Source organism: Enoplosus armatus, chromosome 9, assembly GCF_043641665.1.
Source record: "Enoplosus armatus isolate fEnoArm2 chromosome 9, fEnoArm2.hap1, whole genome shotgun sequence".
Lineage (NCBI taxonomy): Eukaryota > Metazoa > Chordata > Actinopteri > Centrarchiformes > Enoplosidae > Enoplosus > Enoplosus armatus.
In genome coordinates this window covers 14,693,781-14,716,644 of record NC_092188.1, presented here as the reverse complement: position 1 = coordinate 14,716,644, position 22,864 = coordinate 14,693,781, and the positions used below count along the sequence as shown (strand labels likewise).

At 42.1% G+C, this 22,864-nt stretch overlaps 1 protein-coding gene across 3 annotated transcripts in view; it reads right to left on the bottom strand.

The window, feature by feature from the left end:
• Nucleotides 1–11,945: 11,945 nt before the first annotated feature.
• ptprub (protein tyrosine phosphatase receptor type Ub) overlaps nt 11,946–22,864 on the bottom strand; it is a 141,728-nt gene continuing 130,809 nt past the window's right edge. For all 3 annotated transcript variants that reach the window (XM_070912479.1, XM_070912477.1, XM_070912478.1), the window contains 8 exons: nt 22,166–22,320; nt 21,442–21,577; nt 20,574–20,723; nt 18,511–18,825; nt 15,803–15,928; nt 13,762–13,919; nt 12,121–12,256; nt 11,946–12,008 (listed from right to left, as the gene is read on the bottom strand). In XM_070912479.1, coding sequence (XP_070768580.1) covers nt 11,946–12,008; nt 12,121–12,256; nt 13,762–13,919; nt 15,803–15,928; nt 18,511–18,825; nt 20,574–20,723; nt 21,442–21,577; nt 22,166–22,320 — 1,239 coding nt within the window. The remainder of the gene's footprint in view (nt 12,009–12,120; nt 12,257–13,761; nt 13,920–15,802; nt 15,929–18,510; nt 18,826–20,573; nt 20,724–21,441; nt 21,578–22,165; nt 22,321–22,864) is intronic.

The following is a 22,864-nucleotide window of genomic DNA, read 5'->3' as shown; positions in this document are numbered from 1 at the left end:
GTTCATATTCGCTGTCCCAACAACACCAATATTAGCCAATAATGATGCCATCTTGTTTGTCTTAAAGCTTGTACAATGTAATGCACAACCTTTGAAACCCATCACTGTGGTCCCCTATAAATGCATCCAGCACAAGAGAGCTACCCAGACACTAGGCCAGAGATAAATCCTACTCATTTCCTGTGTTGACAGTCTGAGGCTGCTTCCTTGACTCGGTAAAATTAACGGTCCAGAACGTTATTTTCCCATCCAATATGCTGCCATCAATCATTCTGTGTGCGTTCATCACTTTCAAAAATTATGTGTCACTGTTTTCTACAAAGGCAAAGCAACACATTTAGTCACCAGGCAAAGAAGGGATGATAACATGCACAAGTTTGAGCGTAAAATTAGTGGTTTGAATTTCTGCCCAGGAATGAAGATGTACTACAAAGAAATCAGTTCTGGGTGGTTAAAGTGCTTTAATGATGCCAGGAAGTCACTGCAGGATAAATGTAGTTCAAGAATAAACTTGCTGGAAGAAGTCACAGTTTCCTGTGATCAACTCACTGACACGAGTAACTGCAAGATATGTGAAATAACTGCAGCTCTTCCTTTCATACAGAGAAAAGACCTAAACGTTGACCTCACACAACTGATTTACTTTGTAAAGTGAGCGCTACTCATACTCATCATCTGTTATATAAAGTGTCACAGGCGAAGTATTAATAGTTTTGAGAAACATAATCTTGGCAAAAAACTCCAAAAGCTGTTCATCTCTCAGAATACAGGCATAAAATGCAAATGGAAATTATTTTGGTTTTAGGCAAACATGGCAGACGCCAATATGCACATTTTTACAAGCTTGATTCTACACAATTTATTTTCATTGCGATATGAAACAACTAATAAATATGGTTTTGTATGTGAATTATTAGTTGCACTTTTATAGAACACAAATCTGCATTTGAGGTAATAAAAGTAGTTTGAATCAAGTGTAGTTATCACAGAATAACCAGCCTCATGTAGCTCGATAGACAGAGGAGAAGGTACGTTAGGCTGTGACTACTCCTGCGTGAAGTATGGAGTTTCACTGCAGAGCGGGAAATTGCAAGTTCTAGGGAACAGAAGTGAATGACATCGAAGAGGATGGTATGGTAAGGGAGCATGTAAAGCATATCCTCATTTCACTTCTAGGCTGATGCTCTTTCACTCCCTGATCACAGAACAGCAAGGGCTGATGGGAGAGCGGATGGGTGGGAGAATGTGATTTGAGGGCATCAAGAAGCGGAACTGACAGAGACGGATTCACTGTGGCCCAAGCATGGAATTGCTTTTCCTTTCCCCTGGAACTGAGCTGGAAGTGCCTGCGGCTGCAAACAATCTCTAAGCAGCAGCTTTCACAAAGCCCAAGAGCCAGAACCATGAAAGCTCAGAGGCAGGTGAGAAAACGCTGAACTATTTAGAACAAGCAAAAACAGGTGGCCAGGAGGAATAACTAAAAGTCAGCTCAGGTCCTCAGAAACTGTTGCGTCAACAGTAAATCCTAATTATATTATATTGTATGTCTTTTCTTATACTATATTAGAAGTGTACATGTGTATGTGTGCATGCATGAGAAGTATTATGTACAAACCACTGTGTTTATGGGTGTGTGAGAGCCACAGAGGATGTGTGTTGTTGTACAGTTAATTAAGGAGGTGTCACAGAGCTCCAGGATGGAAAATTAGGAAGACAAGGGAGTGTTTCACTCTCTCAGTTTGACGCAAGGATGAAGGTGTACTTTTCAATTTTCACCTTAACCCGAGAGAAGGTCCATGTGGATTTCTGTTTGAGTTTGAATCGGGCAAAGAAAAAGAAAGTTAGGGTTCACAGCCTTTTCTATTTGGAGCATCATATCATCTGTTAATAAGAGTTAAAGCTATCAACATCATCATAAAGATCGTAAATGACCACTCCTTCAATGCACTCCTTGCCACAATGAGCCATAAGAGAGGGATGTTACAATGAAAAACATCATTAGAACCTATATGCATTAGTTTAAAAAAAAACAGATTAATCTCATTTGAATCCAATGTGACAAATAGCTTTTCTTAATGGGCCAAACTCTTTGGAGTTAACATTTGTTCTAAAGAGATCAGATGAGAGCCCCTGTTGTTTCACCTCTAATGGTGCATGTCTGTGAGGAGATGAGGCGTTGTCAGGCTGAGCTTCTTGTCCTCACACAACCCGCTGTTCGTACTCAACTAGATTCTTTCTTTCTTTTCATTCATACAATCTCTCACGTCCGGTTGCCGATGTTGTCAACATCTCTGACGAGGTGTGAGCAGGTCGGGGGTAACCAATCAGCATATTAAGCGGCGGCCAGTCTAAACCATTGAACATGTCCGAGACTTTCACCCTGAGTTTGCCCACAGTGGGGCTGCGGACAGGCACTCATGTGCGAGAAAGACAGAGAGACACACAGAGAGCATTATCCTGTGCCTCTGCCTCTGTCGTCGGACAAGATTTTGATGTGTTTGTGTAGAGCAAACCCTTCTCATTTGTCTGTGTGCATTTAATCTGCATCTGAAGTAGCCCCATTGGTGAGGGCTATTACGGCCAGCTGACAAGAGCAGAATTAAAACTGAGATAAATATCAGTGCTGAACTAGTGGTAAATAAATTCCTAGACATGTACTCCCTCTCACAGTTCATGTCCTCCTCCCAGTGGCCTAAAGACATGGCATTTTCTTTATGAGAAGAAGAATAGCTGCCATCTGGGAGCGATGATAAGAGGATCACGTAACCAGCAATTCTTCCATCCATAATGCAAGCGTGCATTTGGCCATTCATGGCAATTACAATCATTTGTTGCCACTTTAGAGACACATGTCAAGCTCAATGCAATATGCAACACGGTTCAATGTTTTCCTATTTCTCTACTCATTCCAGCAGATTAACATCAAACACGCCGTTAGGAATGCCACAGTGCATCAGTGAAGCCTTTAAATAACAATGCTTAAGCATAGAGTCGAAGTCCAGTTATTGTTCACACCTAGGAGAGTGTGACTTCCCTTGTCTGTTTTTGTGAGTGCACTCTGATGTTTCCCCCTCTCTATCCCTTCTCCCACTCTGCTCCACCACTCAGTCAAAGTTAAAAGTGAAGCAGCAGCTCTTCAAACACTAGTGACAACACAAAACAAATACCTATTACGCTGCCAATATGACTGATTTGTGCCATACCGCTGATACTAAATTAGAGTGCTCGGCATTGCTGTTAATGTATGATGTGGTGCTGTGACAGGTGGAGACTAGGCTGGCTGTAACAGTACACACATAGTGTGAAGGTGGCCTCCACCGAGGATGCTGTTCTCTCCACTGTGAATGACACAACAACATCAAAAACATGTCTCTGCAAAGCATGTCATGACCCCGTCACCCCGGTCACACGGCAGAGCAGACAGCTGACGAGAGGGCAGGCAAGATCTCCACTCGACAGACACTCCAGCAGCTGTCAGAGACTCCCTGCTCCGCCGGTCTTCTTACCTGACACAGAACAGGTGAAATTCAGTGAGACAAAAGAAAAGGGCAAGGGGAGTAAAACGGAGAGAGGAAGGTGGGGTGATAAAGAGGAAGAAGTTTACCAAAAGGGAAACAGATACACATGGTGGCAGAAAATGTTGAGGAGACGCACAAAAAAAATGAGGACAGAAAGGGAAATTGCAAGAGCAGGAGTGAAATTGATAAAAGGCTGCAAAGAAAAACCGTATTGAGATAGTCAAACATAGAGAAAACAGGGCCATTAATTATTCTGTTGTCATCCTGTCTGACAGCAGTCTCCAAAGACTTTTTATTTTTTGTAAGGAGGTATTCTTCTGGTACAGACGAGCAGCACAACCTGCAGAATTAAATATTAAAGCGTTCATATGCATGCATGTAGATCCGAGGGCCCGGCCTACATGACACGACAGCATAATCCTCAGTGCTCCGTGGTCCAGGCACAGTATTAAATGGAAAAGCCATGGAGAGAGATGAAGAGAAATAGTTCTTTCCTCCCTCTAATTAGGTTTGAAGGTTGTGAAAGACCAGAACATGACACTGACAGTTGCTCTCTCTAGGCAAGAGACAAGACTCTTAAACCCAGAGACCAATTTGTAGCCACGTCAGTCAGTCTCACTGTCTCACTGACCTGGGGGGTATGTGTAGAAGTAAAACCAATATGTCTTGCAGGTGCCGGTGTGCAATCAGTGGTAGTGAAAGGACAGCCCAGTTTGCCTAATTTCATTGAATGAGCTGCTCTCAGAAAATCATGTGAAACAAAGTATTTGCCAATAAAAAATACGCAGTAATAGTTTGAAATTTTGGGAAATGTGCTTATTTGCTTTCTTGCAAGGTACAGGCAGCAGTTGGTTAGCTTAGCTTTGCATAAAGACTGAAACAGTCTGTGTGACAGGGACTTCCTAAAGTCTTATCATCACTGTGAGGTTGCCAGGCAACCAGCAGAGACTCCAGGACATAATACCCCTTATCACTGCAACATGTTATACATACAAGTTGGATTTTGTACGCATTAAACAAACCAGATATAGTATTGGTTAGTGAACTTTAGAGGTGCTGGTAGGTGGATTTTGTTACCATGGAACAGAACCAGGCTAGCTGTTTCTTCCCGTTTCCCATGTTTATGCTAAGCTAAGCCAACTGGCTGCTTGCCCCAGCAACAGGTTAACCAGTAGTGGTATCAATCTTTTCATCTTTTTATTCTGTATTCTTTTATTGGCATAATACTTTATTTCACATTGTTTTCTGGGAGCATTTTGCATTTAATGCATGTGACTTACTTTATCATTAAATCATTTGTTACAGGCTTTGACTGGACCCTGACTGGACCACAACTTGGCTAATTGATCAACAACATTTAAACAGAATTGTTACATGTTTTTGTTCGGTGATGGCTTTAGTTGCAGTTCTTTGATACTTTCCAAAAGGAGCTTCCCTCCCTCCCCAGGTGCAATGCAAATTAAATACAGCAATGTCCTCAATAAAACAAATGAGAGTGATTGCAGGCATATTAGGAGTGTGGATATTCTCCACAGACTGAGGCGCAAAATGAAATGAGGACATTGTAAATGACACTACATGGGTGTGAAGAGTAGTGTTAGGGCCACATTTTCATTGAGGATGCAGAGAACTGTTTTCTCAGCAAGCGTAACATTACTCAGCCGTGGCAGAAGGAAGATAGGTTGCAGCTACAAGGCCGCATGGGCCAGAGGACGCAGGGCTCCAGGGTTGTCAGGGGGAGGACTGGGGTTACAGCATCCTGCACTGGGGGGTGTCTGGTGTGGAAGAGAGATGAGAGAGTGGAGGACTGTTGTTCTCCCCGAGGTTAATGTAGTACTATCAGTTGCACAACTGTCCTCTCGTGGGTGCATCTCTTTCAACAAGTGCTGGAGGAGAAAAGGGAAAAAAGACAGGGAGAATGAGGGAGATAAAGACGGGAGGGAGGGGGGACAAGAGAAAGGTGGATGAAGGGAGATGAGAGGGGTAAACAGAGACTTGGAGAATAAGAACCCGGTAAGCAATTAAAATGAATGAAAATAAACACGGTAAGAAGTAGACGGTAAGTCTTTGCTATGTTGTTTTTAAGTGCCTTGAAAGTTGATAGCAGGATTCATTTTAACCGGAGTCCTGCCTTTGAATTAATGGTTTAAAAAACACGAGACACATCTTGTGTAATCAGTTGCCACAAATACAAAGGCAGAAATCAGCTCTGAACAGACTGAACTCTGGACATGTAATTATCCACTGTTGTCCTTACAGCTAAAAAATCAAGGCTGACAATTGAGTTTATTTACTATTTCTATAGACACATGTTAAGATCTATGTGCAGTAGCTGCTGTCTGCCTGGATCATTTTGACGAGTCTATTCATTTTAAAGCAATAAAAGGGAAGTGTTACACTTTTTAGACTACAGTATATTCCCAGTGTTTGTTCACTACCCTTAAAGGAAATCAAAAAGACTTCTGTTCTTGTTGAAGTTTGTCAAGGATGACAATGAAGTATGATTGATGTTAGTCGTCGCTTGTGGCCCCATTTTTCTGCTCTAAATAAACCGAAGGATAAATCCAGTTGCTAAGCCAGTCCCTCAAAGGGCTGACCTTTTGATAAGCCCATCTCTCAAATTTACGGCAGCTTGGAGGATGCTTTATTGCCACAACCTAGAAATGGCTCATGTTGGCATCAGATCATTTACAAGCTTCCCCCTGCAAAACCCTCAAGGCTCAACATCTCTATATGTGTACTAACAACAAGAGATTATCCTTGGAGCAAGATAACTTCAGCCTCTGCTTCACCTGAGATTGTGTTGTTAGCAAGAGTGAGGTGGCAGAAACAGATTTTGTGCGTAAAACTTTGATATTTCAGCGCTATAACTTCCTAAACTTTATTCTTTGCTTTCCCTCGATTTTACAGCTCCCCTCTGCCCTGTTTTATTTTACGGTGGCCATTTGATGCCAACCGTTTGGTTTCCCTCCACTGGCTTAATACAGCTGTTGAATTCAAGGCCACAAACTGCTACAGGTCAAAGCATCCTAAGTTAAAGGTGGCTGGTGTCTGTGGTGGAAGCAAACTACTGCAGGGTTTCGTGACAGCAAAAGGTGAGTGTGATAAAGAGGAAAGGGACGGCTGAGTCATTCATGTGTCCTCTGATTCTGGTTATCTGTCTCTGGCTTCTTGTTTGCCTGAGTGATCTGGGCTGGAACCATCAGGAGCTCCCTCTCTTCCCCTCGTTCATGTGAACCATGACTTTCATTGAACTGAGAGCACACTGCTGAGATAAGGGCTCTGGTCAGACCAACTGCGGCAATGGAACCAGTGAGAAAACATGGTGGACAGAGCCATCTGGCCAGCTCCTCTCTGTCCTCGCTCTGTTGAGCGCAAAGCTGGAGCCACCTGTCTTGTCTGCCGCACTATCCAGCAGAAGTTGAGTACCACCAGGACGGTAAGACAAGATAATGTGTGTGTGTGTGTGTGTGTGTTCACATTTCACTGTGTGCATTTTATAGGAAACATGTAGACAGAGGAGAAGAATTTCTCCTCAGAGACTAACAGTGTTTGTCTGTATTGCTTATAAGAAATCATATAATAGTCTACATTGATCCTCTTTCCTAAAAGCCTCAAACACTTTTTCCATGCCATGTTAAAGGATATGCATCTTCTCTTTCTACTTATTGACTGAGGCTTAGGCAAGGTCATCCGCAAAAGCCTTTGTGACAATATTCTCCCAGAGAATATTGGATTTTATCTGCATCTATTAGCAAAGCATTTGGCATGAAATAAGAAACATTTAACATTTAGTAAGATACTCCACTGTGCTTTGAACCATATCATTCTGCCAATGCTAAAGCCTTCCAGGAGCTTTACAGCCTGTATCATGTCTCTGCAGCGATTTGGCAACAAGTGAGCACACTTTTTAGAGCAGTGAGTCCCAACCTGAAGGACTTGTATCCTAGGGGGTACTTGTCGATTTGCCCATGATTGTCCCGGTTTCAAGCTGGTTGTCTGGAGTCCCAACAAATATCTGTAAAACACTAAAATGTCCCAGATTTCAACATTCTACAAATTCTCCTGGTTTTCACCACAATTAAAATAGCAATTGTAATATTATACTTGTTGTCAGGGTTTACATAGACGTTTATCATTTTCGGTCCCACTTGTTATAACCTAACACCCCCAACCACCAAAAACATATACAATGTACCACTCATCTGAATTCAACACTGATTTGTCTGAATGTGTGTCAATTAATCAATGTGTTGTTGTCAAGGCTGTTGCTAGGCTATAAGTCATAGGCAAGTGTCATAGGCTATGACGGTTAGCTGTCATGCCAAAGAAAAAGCCAGCTTATAAAGTGTCTACTCTTCCTTTGTGAAGTACCCGGAAATGAAAATGCTGCATTCATGGCGACCATGGTGTTGAGAGGTGAGCTAGCTCGGTGCGCTGAAATAATTGTCTCCCATCCTGATGAAAACGACTATAGAGCATGAACCTTTGGTACACTTAAGTGTTAAAGGGTTAGCTAAGAGCAAAAAGTAATCGATGAATGGTTGAAAAGTTAACTAGTAATGGATGAATGGTTTAAATATTTAGCTGAAAGTACTGGATAGACTGTTGAAATAATTAGCTAAATGTAATTGATAAATGGTCAGACAAAACAGGTTAGGAGCCACTGGTATAGAGCAGTTATAGCAGCTATATCTTGCTCTCCTTCCTTACATCAGCTGACACTGCTAGCTGTCGGATCTCACTGCCGTTTTACAGAAAATACACGAGAGAGTAGTGCAAGACTCACCAGGGAGACCGGGGAGAGGCCGACATCCATCAAGTCTGTCAATGGAGGAATTTAAGACAGGAAACCCAGAGAGAAAAGACAAAATCCCAGTTGGATCTTGGCCTAGCGATAAGTTACCTTGCAGTCATTACACCATCAGAATTAAATGATAAGATTCCAATTACCTGCTAATTTAAACCACCGGTCAAATATGAGTAGTAAAGGATGATGGAGCCTGCCGCTAAGGATTTCATGTTATAATGGATTTCAGGTGGAAAAGGAAATTGAGAAAATCTTGCAGATACTAAATAGGATAGTGTAAACGAGCTGCCTCCATGAAAAAGCTCCTTCTCTACCATGTTAAGTCTATAATGCATTCTTGCTCCTTTTCACTGACATGACAAATGAAAATTCTCATCTAAATAACACTTGCATTTACCAACACGCTCCTTTACCATATGTGAAAGTTTGTTTTTAAGGCTTATCAATCTCCAGACAATCCAAAGGCAAATCCATATGGTCTACATTGTCCTCAACCCGACAGTAGGGGGTCTTGTCCTCTAATTAATCTGGCTTGTCGTTCTGCTAAACACTGGATCCGTTTGCAGGACTGCTGCATTATTCAACATAGCCGTGGGTGAGAGAGGAAGTCTGTGGTCTGGAGTCACCTTACTCTGGGCAGAACGACAAAGCGAGGGAGATGGAGAAGGATGAGAGGGAGAAATGAAAGTGATGGAGGAGGAGAAGTTGAGGATGGGGGAGGTGTGTGTGTGTGTGTGTGTGTGTGTGTGTGTGTGTGTTGGGAGGGATGTGATGAAAAGGGGAAAGAAATAAGGTGAGGGATTAAAATGAGGGGAGAGATCAAATGGTCGATGTGGTTCAAGGCGAAGGGAGCTGCTAAAAGAACACATCCGTATGAGAAACCGCAGGAGGGTCAGAGGCTTATAGGCAGGAAGTCCGTGTCCAGCTGTCAGTTCTCTGCTTCTGCTGACAATCCAATTATAAAACCACACAGAATTTTCTAGCTGTGTATGCATTTTTGACAGAAACACCCAATGATAAGTTGACAACAACACATCTCTTTTTTCCCCCTCTTTGTTCTTTTATTGTTGATCGTTGTTATTCTTCCTGACCCCAAAATACATCTGTCTTCTCCGTCTCTCTCATTAAATACACACCTTGCCCCCCCCCCCACAAATACAATGGTCAAAAACACAGTAGTCGTGTACCATTGGTTCATACAGAGACACACAAGTGAAGTCGACGGGGCTCTCGGGGCAGTCGCCGCAACTCAGAGAGCAGTAATAATAAAAAGCTTTGGAATGGTAAAAGTACAATGCTCTCACACAGTCGTGGCTGCTGGAAAAAAAACAGCGGTTGAAATAAATGATGTGGATCGGGATATTTTGAAATGAACTAAATGAAATGCAAAGCAGACAGTGGATTCATACATGCTTTGACAGACCTGTTTTACTCAGAGCGCTGGAATGAATACTCAGGGAGACTCGGTTGTGGAAAGTTGTGGCAAAAAACTCACAAAATGGTAATTTACAGCACATTCACCTTCGTGGTTATGTAGTGGTTACTTACTGTACGTCTTTACTCTCGGCAAACATATAGTATATTATTCACATAGTATTCACATAACATAATATACATCTGTATGTACACATTCCTTCCACCCTCGAGAAAAAGTGTCCAGGCACTTCCTCCGGTGATCCTGCGCCAGATCACCAACTACACTGTAGCTACCTCATTCTTCTTCCTCATCAAAAACAAGCTGCTCTATCAGTGAACCTGTGGGAGCCTGGTGATGTTGGTATACTGTTAGATTCCTCACATATGCTGGCGCTCCCACCTGAACCAGAGCAGCAGAGTTCGCCTAGCTGCCATTTTTTTCAGTTTCTGCGAGCTTCAAGGTGTCTCTCCTTGTTTATTAGGGCAGGTCCTGGAGTGAGACCTTCACTGCCCTCCTTGAAAACCTGCACTTAAAAGAGTTTCAGGAGATATGGTGGAGCACAACATATTTTAAGGGGTAATAATGGAGTGTAGAATAGATATTGTCTTGGTTCTGGAACAAAATGTTAAAAAAATAAGAAGAGAATTGCTTCCTGCCTGTTTCTCTGGGAGTGTTTTTAGGAGGATGTTTCAAAGCTGAGTCAGATCATTATGTGTTTCACACATGCCAACCTGCCATTGATTCAGGCATTAACAGTTTCACTGGTCTCCAGGCACTGGCAAGCAGGTGAAAAACAGTGGGTTTTGTTTGTCCATCAAGTCAGGGATAGCTAAACAGCAGGGTCTATGGGCAACTGTTTCTTACAACTCCTCCTGTTTTTATTTTAAGATAATAAAAATGACCACCAATGTGAAAACACCATTATATTCAGTGGTGAGTTGTGATAAAAAGTATATATATATATATATATATATATATATATAAATATACTTTATTTATTTTACATCACTAGGTACAACAACTAATATTCATGTCAAAATGAACCCCCTACCTCAAAGGGTTATGATAAAATTCAAACTGGTTTAGATTGCTTAGACAGTTTATAGTACAACCAAATGCCTCAGACAAGAATGGAATAAAAGGAGTCACAGACTCAAACCTGTAACGCAGCACTGGTTTGGACACTTCACCACAGCATTAATGGAACATCATTTTTCACACCACTACAATGGCATGTCAGTACATTTCTAACAGTTTCCACCTGCTCCTTTTTCTTTCCCGCTGGGTATAAAATACAAACAATCACTTTGGAGCGAGAACATTAGTTGATGCAGTACATACTGTATGTTTGTAGGCATATATCAAGATGAAGAAGTAGAACAACGTAAAGAGAGGATTCAAGTCAGTCAATGGGATTGGCACTGTGACAATAATGAGACAGGAATCTCCTGTGGTGGCACCAGGCCCAGTGCTGTGGTCCCTGGAAACATCCACCTATAGCACACATGGTAATCCAGCACAAACATCATGGCAAAAATACAACACATTGCACTACTGTACAGGTTCTGCATCAACACTGTTGAGGACTGGGCTGGTCTCATGTTAAAATCTCTTGTTGCTGTTTGTACACCAATATGACAACCTTTTCAGATTTACTCAGTGATTTGAATAAATCCGTCCTATCATCAGAGAATAAGGCAGTTTATGGTATGGTAGATAAGTCATGCCACAACCACAGTGGACTGCTGTTGTATGTAGCTCTTAAGAGAGAAGAAAATGCTTCCACGTTTAGATGTTTCTGCTGTAACTCTGCAGCCACCTCGCTGTTTGAATGAAACGATGAAACACAGCCAAGGTGACCCCTCCTCAGAATAGACAGGTCCATTTTGTAGCTCAGAATATTGTTTTGCTGCTACAGAAACCCTTAGCACAAAAGAGCTTTAGTCCGGAGGCAAAGAGGACCAAGAAAAGCACAAAAAATATCAAAAGAGAAAACATCACCAACAAGGAGGATATCACAGCTGTACATTAAAGGTTAAAAGTTAGAACCATGACCATGTTTTTATTCCCTCTCCTTCCTTTGCAGTCCTTTCAATGCCAAGTCCACAGGTCCAAACATTTAAGTAGAGGGGTCACTGGGTTGCCTTAAAATCGAATCTCCAGCGCGTGGGATACCGCCACTGTGGTAAACATTTAGTTGCTATCTACCATCAAAGCAGTCCAAGTACTCCAGGACAAGGTCATAGCAGAATCGATACTGGTCCTGAGGAAAAATACAACATTCTTAAATTAAAAAGTGAAAAAGTGAGAATAATTACAGGAATATTTTTGCCACTTCAGAGCACACAGCTTTATTTATTTACAGACACTCTTACCAGGGACTCTACCATGTTAGGTTTGCAGTTGCGTAGAGTTTTGACAGCATAGAAGATGTCCACCATGTTCTGGTACTGGATCATCTCAAGGAGAATGTTGCAGGCACAGAAGGTCCCACTGCGACCACCACCGTTACTGCAGAGGAGAAGGTGCCTTAAGTTTTTAAATTTCTTTTACATTTAGTTTTTATCCTTTAATACAAAAGCAATGGTAGCAGAGTGGCTTTCATGATGGAAATATCGGTCTGTCAAATATTCGATGGATTGCCATACAATTTTTTGTACAGACATTCATGGTCCCCAGGGGATGAATCCTAATGACTTTGGTGATCCCAGACATCAGCATGTTAGCATTGTCACTGTGAGAATGTTAGCAGGCTGATGTATTTATCTTAAAGCACCACTCAGAGTCTCACAGAGCCTCAAGAATGGCTGTAGACTCGTCTTATTTATTAAATGTTTGTAATTTGTGCACTTTAAAATAGCCTTTGTTTTTGAAATGTACAATATTAATAAACTCACCCTGTTTAGCCTTCCATTAGACGCAGTTTAGACCTTGACTGTCAGTATGATGTACTCCTAATGCTATCATATTGTATGAACAGCAGAGTATGTACAATAAATTTCAATATATACAATATCTCCGTCTCCAGTGGGAAAGAGCCTCCTAATATGTTTAAGTAGCTTCTAGAAGACAATAATACAGTATAAGCAGGGCAGAATATGTGTAATCTGATAGGTGTTCATGCCACCTCATGAAAAACAGGCATTTGATACAGTTCATACAGCACGTGCACACAACATCTAGATACAAAAATAGCGACATGAGAAAAGCTGTATGGAAGAGAAAATTGAGAAATAACTGCACAGTGTGGCATTTCCCCGGAAATATTGTCCTGGTCATCATAAATGAAAGGCAATATCAATAAACTAGTGGAGGACAATCCACTTCCTCTCTCCTGAGACAAACGCAGGGAAGGTGGGCACAGAAGCCTCCGCAGCGTATACAAGCAATATTAAGGTAATCAATCGTCGTCAGTGCTTTGGCAGTCCTGGATTTACTGTAGTGAGAACCATCGCATTCTGTATTAAGCCATAATTGATTTGATCTCCATAATCTCTTTCCTGGTTGTCGTGGGTAACACTGTGTGACAGCGCTGAGTGATGTGCTTTTGGATGGGGGCGTTGGGGATGAACGTGTGATGGGTTGGCAATGAGCTGGACGGACCCATTCATATTCATCAGCGGGTGTGCACTCCGGGGGCTTAGGACAACAGAGGAGCACACAACACCGCACACAGCACTACACCACAATTTGATTTTCTACACTACAAAACGCTACCGTGGAAAAATACCCTGCACTGCATCTCATTGCACCAAACCACAGAAAACACCACAGAGACGAGACATGACACACAGCCTCTGTCTCTCATCATCAAACAGATCTGGTCACGTTGTGCCATGCTTTTGACATATTTTGTTATACTCCCCTCCATGAATAAACTTTTGGTTTGAATGCACTTTTAAATGTCACTCTTCAACAGCACTAATTCACTGCCTTTCAGAGAGAGACTGAATGCATACTGCGTCCTTCTTTTTTAATTTCCAGTACATGATGCATGTGGCTAACAGATTACTCACAGGCAGTGGACAACGGTGCGTCCTTCTCCACACTCCCTCTGCCACTTGTGCACTTGAGCCAGCAGGTTGAGGAAAGCCTTCTTGGAGTCGGGAACGTCGCGATACGCCGACCAGCGCAGGAACTGGAACTGACACACCACAAGCTGGCCCTCTTGGAGCTTTGGACGCAACAGAAAACATGGAATCTGAGTGTACTGCACTGATACATTTTTTCGGGTTGTTTCAGTATTTCTGTGTGTGCCAGTTAACACCCGTGTTTGAGCGCTCCCCAGGCTGCGTGCTGGCACTCGCAGCTGTGCTCACTCAGCAGACTGACTTTGAGATATATGGGTCTGCAGGTGTAAGTGGGGCCCGAGCTGTGTGTGAGAGAGGTCCCTGTGTGTTCATAACCTTGTCCTGTGGAATCTCACCTAATACTTAAGGACCAGTGGAGAACTGTAAGTCATGCAAATTGGGCTGCAAAGACACCAACGATGCATGGAGGAATTGGCTCAGCGGAGGTGGGATTTACACAATGTACTTTTTTTTTTGCACTACTCTCAAACCCACACATGTATACAGTATGCTTACAATGCACTTCCTTTGACTTTTCCTCCCTACCCTTGTATATCATTGTCACACATATAGGAAACATACACACAAATGTAGAGAGGGGCCGAGAGAGGGAGACATGTGTGTTATTTTTGTGTGATTTGATTTCTCACATGCTGTGTTAAGTTGCCCTCTCCTTGGCAGCGGTGTTGCACTGTGTAGAAAAAAAGGTGCCATAGGTAGAGAGGGGAATGACAAGGGCAGTCGACAGAGGAGGTGAGGATGCCAATCAAGAAAGGAAGTTCTGGGCAGTGCCTGTCGCGCTGCTTCTAATGGCAGCGGGGAAACGCCTTGCATACAGATTTCTTCAATAATTGGTTGACAGCGATCCTGCATGCATGCACTTATGCAAATTCCCTGGCTTAAACTGTATCTACACACACACACACACACACACACACACACACACACAATCAACACAATGAAGTGTATGAAGTCTAAATGACTGATTCATACATACGCACACACCTGGAGAGGAAAAAGACCTGTGTTCCCTCTACCATGACAGAACTGTCACTATTTTGCCTCTTTCATGAGGTCTTCCAAATTCTCTACATGCCAGCTACTTTTTTGTGTGATACGGTTTATGAACGAATCAAAAGAGTCTGATTTGCAGCCTGAAAAGAGTATCCTGCAACTGAAAGTATGGCATGCATTATGATGATAAAAGTCCCCTCTTTAGTATGCCAACCGGCACCTAAGAGAGGGAAAAAGCCTATCTAGGTAATGACAAGAAGAAATTGAAAAAGGGAGACGCTGACCTTTATTTCATGCATGTCAATGGCCTTCTCTTGCCTGTTTTCCATAGAAAGTTCTAATAAGTATGACTCTTATGGGAACATCTTATGGAAACACTGGTGGCTCTGGTTCAATTTCCTGGACTGCTGAATATCAAAACAATGTCCTTTGTAGTTTGTATGATACAGTCTATGAATAAGTTTTTTACTGATCTGCCATTGTGCTGAGTAATAATCTCCAGGCTATATTTTAGAGTGTATTTATTTTAGAGTGTATTTATTTGACAACGTCCTCTGACCCACGAGGCATACACTAGAGAAGTGCCATTGTCTATGCATGAGAAAGAAATATAGACAGATAATGATGCAGAGGCATACGCTGTGTAGAAATCCAGCATCAAGCAAAGCATTCAGCCTTTGAGTTTGCGCACATTCAAGAAAGTTGGATAGAAATTCAAATCATCATCTGAAGGTTTCAGGTACGCAGTATTTTCTAATGCAGTGTCCATAGCACTTTGACTTTGAGAACTTGTGTGGGGTTTTTAGATGCACATTATAGCTGGCAGCTCTAAATGTACTGTAGGTAAAATGTCACATCTGAATTACCAGTGAGGACCACAGCTAATGCATTTCTAACGAGGTTCAAGTTATCATTTGTGAAATACCACGGAGTGGAACAACATGTCCTGTGCAGGCGAACCGCAATGACTCACCCTCGTTACGTTCTTGACCCGAAACAGACGAGTAATGACATCCTCATCTGCTGACATGGACAGAAACTCCACTTCCATGGGCCCGTACTGCTGTAAACCAGGCTCCGGCCAGTACTGAACACAGGGCTACAGGCAGAGGGGAAGTCAGAAAGAGAGAGAGGTGGGGGGGGGGTTGTTTTATCAGTGATTAAATGTGGCACATACAGTATTTGTACTTGTGCATACGTCAGTTGTTGTGGCCAAACAAAACTGCCTTTGCTCTTAAAACTCTGGATTATCAAAGAAAAGAGAACTAGAGAAGTAACATATGTGTGTAAGGGTGTGTGTATGGACGCGCTGTTAAACAAGAACAGAATACAGTTGAAGAGACACACGCAGACGCACAAGTAGAATAACAGCAATGACAAAAGTGGTGTTAGTGTGTGCCTACATACAACAGGAGGTGTTACGGTGCCACGCTGGTGTTAATAAGGGGAGAGAGGCAGTGCGGGGAGGGAAAGGCGTAATGTGCTTTGAGAGATTGCAACAAGAGGGAGACAGAGTACTCCAGTGCCACGAATGAACTCTATAACAAGAGTTCATAACAAGATCTTGCAATGAACAACTTAAAGTGGCGATAACTCAATTTTCAGGCGAGACCCAAATGGAACTGCATTGCACTGGAAGAAATGAGATGAAAAACATTTAAAGGGGAGTGGAGGAGAAGTGGGATTGAACAGGCACCTAAAGTTTCTTTTCTGTGTTTTCTTTTATTACCAGACTACACAGGGTGTTACAAAACAGCATGTAGAAAAGCCAACACAGAAACCCTAAATGTCTACATTTAATGATACATACACAATTATTCCAGATTAAGACCATTTATTGACATCCACAGTTCCAAAGCCTGTCAAGGCCTTAAAAGGTCATGTTAGTGGTTTACTGATATTGACAAATATCTTTTGGTAGGATACTCTCATAATGAGTGCCAGATAGCAACGAAGTGCTGTGAAACACTGATGCAAGAGGTGCATTAAGCCAGAGAGAATGATACCACATTTTAGGATAGAATTTAAAAAAGCAATCCTTTTGGTGCTTTAGTTCATTTCCTTTTTTATAAGGCGTCCTCTTATCTTTACAGATAACTTAGTAGACTAAACAATGGACCCTTTACGATCCAGTAGTGCCACTGCTACTACATATAGTCAATACATAATTATATCTCCACCAGAGGAGCACTATCCAAGAAACACTGGGAAAATGACTGATTTTGATTGTGATGATGATTTTACAACAATTGAAGGTAGACCTTGGACAAAAAATGGGTTCCTAATTTAGAGAAATCTGCTTTCCAAGACTGGGATACAATGTAATACGTGTTTTCTTGTGTCTATCAAGTGTCTTTCCTCCTCACAGGCAGTGTCAGGATCCATTTTGGGACCAATCGTATTCTCTCTTTCCATGTTTTCCTTAGGCTACATTATAAGACAGCATGACATTTATTTCCATTATATAGCCTATGATATCAAGTCATACCTGTCCCAACATTGTTGAATTATTCAGCAGCATTGTCAACTGTTTATCTGCCATTAAGGACTGGATGTCTGCCAGTCTCCTTAAGCTCAACTCCCAACAAAACAGATCTTAATTATTGGCTGAACACGTCCGTAGTCAAGTTGTGCCAGCTTTTGGCTCTTTAACAAGTATGTTGTTCCTTCTGCTAAAAGTCTGGAAGTTACATTTGATCAGAGCCGTAGTCAGGAGCCCCATATTACTGCTGCAGGCTTGTTAAGTACGGTTTCTCCCACCTGAGAAATATCTCCAGAATGAAATCATTCCTTTCTTTTAATGACACTATTTTACATGCTTTCATTTCATTCACGCTTGATTATCGTAATGATCCGTTCATCTGTCCTAATCATAAAAATGTTAATATAGCTCATTTGCTCAACAGTTAGCTGCCAGACTCTGAGACAAAAACTCTGATTACATTTCCGTGCCTATGCTTTGAATAGACTTTAGGATCTATTGCTGACTTTCAAAGCCTTCTTCAGTATGGCACCTGATTATCTTGTAGAGCCCTTGAGTCCTTATTTACCAGCTCAAGCATTGCTGTTAAAGCTCCAACCACATGGAGGAGCTTACCATAGGGGCTTTAACTACTTCTCCTCTTAAAAATTAAGTTCTGGCATATTCTCTTCGTTATTTGTTCTTATGTGTTCCATTGTGTTTTTAATTGAATCTTTAATCTGTTATGTTTCCACTCATTACTATTGTTATTATTATAAGTGTTGAAGAAAGAACGGGGAACATTGCAGCACAGACAAAGACATATGCTCATGAGAAAAAGTGGGACGCCAACAAAAAGAACCCTGAGATGTGGCTGGAGGGTAATGCAAGCCTATTCTCCAGAGATGTAACTTGAGGAGGGGAAGGAAAAACTGGGGCAGGTGTTATCTAGCCATGCCTTGAGATCAATGTGGTCAGGGATCAAAGCCCAACAAAATGGCATGAAGGAACTAATCCCAAGCACAGTAAGATACAGAAGGCAGGATATGTCAGGAAAAGTCTCAAGTAAAGTTCAGACAACCTCGAGACAGAAAGTAAAAACTAGTACAGCAAACAGCTGCTCTTGTGTGAGTGAGCTCAGACATTTTACTGCGTTTCTTTTTCCTTATAGCGTCAACAAATCAATGGCAATAAAGCAATATATAACACTTTGACCTTACCCAGGCAGAGTTAGACTGGTTGAGTTGGTTGAGCATGACCACTGCTGTGCAGCCGTAGTCAAAGACCAGCCTCCAAAAGTCGGCCGTGGTGCCTGGCAGAGGGTGAGGGGTCACAATAAAAGCAGCCTGCCGGTGGAAGCTGTCGGCGAGAGCAGCGTTGATGTAATTGTTGCTCTCCCCCTCTGTTGTGACCAGGAAGGCCAGGGCACGATCAGGCGGCAGAACATCCATGCTGCGGTTCTTCTCTCGGTTTCTGGGCAACAGAGCAATGCTGCACTCTTCCACGTCCAGGTGGGGAGTCACAGAGTTGAGCGTCTGCAAATGAAATGTTAAAGAGGTGAGATGAGAATGAGGGGAGGATGAAAAGAAATTGAAGAGAGTGTTTAAAAGATGGAAGGCATGAGGAGTGGTGAGACACAGCAGAGGAGTCAAAGAAGTTAGGGAGGAGGAGGAGGAGGAGGAGGAGGAATAAAAAGAAGTGAATCAGACAGAAGGAAAGAGGAGTGGGGCGCTGTGTATGCCAAGCATCCAATAATGTTAGTTGAAAAAATCTTTAATACTCTGAACGTCACGTTGACAAATGGATTTAAAAGAATAAAGGATAAATTAAGCATTAAAGGAAATTTTATGTTTAAAAAGAAAAAGGAAATACTGCATACCAATTTTCTTTGATGAACTCTCTGTTCATTTAGCCGTAATTACATCAGACAACATGAAAAATATTTGGATCGTTAATACGCAGCATCAATAATAGATCTGTGACTTGCTGATCTCAGTGCTACCGGTTGGCTGCTTGCCGTCTGCAGAATGACAGAGTAAAAGGCAAACAGAGAGCTGATTGGGCGGCGGAGAAGCTTTCAACAACAATGTCAGACGGATACGTTTACAAGATCAAAGCGAGGCATGTCACGTTTCCCTTTATGAAGAACTAACAGTTTGTAACCAGAGTGTCGCACCACCTACAATACAATTCCCTAATTCTGAGCAATACATCAATCATAATTCCTATGTAGAGTATAAGGATAAAACAGTATAAAATTAAAGGGGAAGCATGAGCCTCTTCAAGTATTACTTTGAAATGCTAAACCTGGAATCAGTGTGGCTGCTGGTTGAACTGCAGCAGGGGGGTGGGGGGGGGATGGGGGGAGTGGATGAGGCAGGTAAAGCATGTGGGAACACAGCTGGCTCTCCTCTCTCCTAATCAACATCTAATAAAATGTTCTGAAACCGCATTCCTACAAACCAGGCAGAGGGTTTCAATGACAGTCACGCAGAATCAAAAGCGAAAGGAAACTAACATCATCCTGCACACACACACACATGCTTATAGATGCATACATGACACAAGCACACATCCATTAGTCTATTCCTTTCTGCACTCTTTGTTGATTTCAAAATGTCTGTGAAGTACATCATTTCCACAACAGAGGAAATGCAGTCATCGTCTATTGTTTATGTAACTGTCTGAATACCAAACAGACTTAGGAGCAAATGTACAGAACACAACAGAATCTATGCAAATATAATGCTCTTCAAATTGTATGCAATGAATCATCTATATGGTTTCCTCAAGGTGTGACTGTTTCCCCTATCATCTTTATATGCAAACCATCAGCTTTAAAACATCAGACCACTAATATTACTTATTTATATATATTGTTACTTATTAATATCATTATTAGTGGTGAAAGTAGCAAAAGTAGTGTAAGTACATGCAAAATGCAAAATCTGTGCTGTTAATTTTGTGCTACTATTAGTAATACTGTATTAGTATTAGTAGTAGTGACAGTACATGTTGTAGTAGTAGGAATGGTAGTATTAGTATTATTAGTATTGGTATTAGTATTAAATTGTTGTTAGAAGTGCCACTAGGTTCCATTGAGATAAAAGACTTTTGTTGATGATATTTAATAAATTGCATTATAAATGCAAATAAGTGTGTGGGCTGTGTAACTCAGAATATGTGTTTTCATGTTCCATGTTTTAATGGCTGCATATTTTAACAAAATTAACTGTAGAAATTGATCGAGGTCATGATGTTGCCGTCCAGCAAAAAGGCTGACCTGAAACTCCTCCCGTAGCTGTGAGGAGTTACTCTGGGAATCCACTCGCAGCATCTCTTTGTAAGTGACCGCAAACTCGTTCACCAAGATGGCCGTCTCTCCGCACAGACAGGCCTCCAGGATGGCATCGTGGATAAATATATACTGCTCCTGAAAAGGACAACAGGTAACATATTGAAGTGCTGTGTATGTGCACGTGTGTGGGCATGCATATGTACTCAGATAACCAGCGAGAGTGTGTTATGTGGTTGAAAACAGCTAAACAGATATTACAAAGGAAGCAGGTTCAGACAGAAGCTGGTTAAGAACATATGTATATGTAAATAAATAATATATATACAATATAAGAAATGACAGAGAGTCTGGTTCTGAATTAAACGTGCTATAATATTAGTGGTGTATCAAAGCTGTGGGAGAATAAATAAATATTTGTAAGTAAACAAACACATACGGTGTGCATTTAATTAGAGCACCCCTGCAAATAACTACAAATGTAATAAACAGCCAAGTCAATGTTGGATTTACATAATAAGGGGTGAATATGCAAATTATCTGCACATCTAAAGAACAGCACGTGCCTACACAGCACACTGAGAGACAATGTGAGGCTTTTCTCTAAAACTATTACAATGACCTTTACATAAGTCCCAGAGGGGGAGGATGATAATACACGCCCCTTGCTCTTTGCATTTCCACACAACAGGAGGGAAAAACAAATGTTTAAAAACCCGACTCCCAAGATGTTTTCCAGTGGAGAGAGGTTACCATATTATGGCCAGTGATGTAACCTCCTGAATATGTACAAGAGAAATTTGACTTATTTGACTGTGAATGTGAAGTAGTTTCCTGGCTGTGTGGTTGACCTGACCTCTGTCTGGATCATGTTGATGCGTCGAGAGCAGAGGGTTTTGACACAGTTGTAGATATCCACCACTCCTTCGCACTCCGCCATGTCCAACATGACATCCAGCACAATGTAGCAGCCGGTGCGGCCCGCCCCCACACTGGCACACAAAGCACATCTTTCATGGGGAATCATGCACAGTCTCAAGTCACCTAAATTTTGAGTTGGTAAAAATGTTGTTGCCATTTTTCAGGATACACTACGGCTGCTCCGGAGCACAGGTTGTTAGCACTACATGATTTAAAGAGAAAGATAGTCTTGAAGGACTGCTACAATGTGCAATGCAAGGGTCATGTGACCGATGGAGTCTCGTGGGCAAAGGAGCGAGCTAGACTCCGCTGTGCTTACTGCCCCTGTGCTAGGTATTATTACACTATGTGTAATTTGTGTTGTTCTACTGCATCATGTTTTGGCTGTAGCTTCTTTAACTGACACTCCCGTGAGGCACAGCAAGGCCAACAAAAAGTAGCCTACCAAAGCTAACGGCTGCCTCCGTCAATCACATGACCCAGACTTTGCACATCATAGTGGTCTTGAGTCTCCCAAAAGAGAATACTATCTATTACTATTATTACTTGTCAGACTCTAAGAAATGAATTGTGGTAACACTCACATTTACAATCAAAGTTACTGTTGGTTTGGTTTAATAACACAACAGTTTAGAGCAGTTGCTTAAGTGTCACATTACCTGCAGTGGACCACCACAGGGCCAGCGTCAGGAGGCGTGGAGGCTTTCACTCTTCGTATAAAGGCCAACAGTCCGGTGGCGTGATAGGGCACCCCGTGCTCAGGCCAGGATGTGAAGTGGAACTGACGCACCTCGTGCTTGGTTGAGTATCCTCTCTGTCAACAGAAAAACAGTACACATTAGCATTACATTTAAAACACAACATTTGTATGGCTTGCATCCTAACCATAGCTGCCTACAGGCCCTCTTTGTTTCATCCAAGACATGCTCCCATCCGTTCAGAGACATTCCCCCTCTGTGATAGATGTGACAGATTTTTCGGTTCAGTATGAGGACAACCCGGACATTATTTTTGTGGGGTGTTAGGTCTTCTAGGACAGTTAGGCCTCTGGGCTTCACATGCTTGCAGCTGCTGCAGTGTGACAGACACGCAGAAAGGAATTACTGAGGCTCTCGCAGCTCAGGGAGGGCTGGGAGGTGTCTCCTCTCTACTGGGAGGCTGCTGCAGTCACACAGCAATTTCTTCCTCTGTACAGAGATGACAAAGTAAAGCGACGCAAAGCAAAGATTTGTTGAAGACCGAAATCCCAAAAAAAGAAAGGAAAAGAGCTATGAAAAACAAGCTGTCACCAGCTCCTAAATTCGTGAAGATTTGAATAAGCAGCAGCGTGTGACCATGGAGAGCGAGTGTGACAGTGT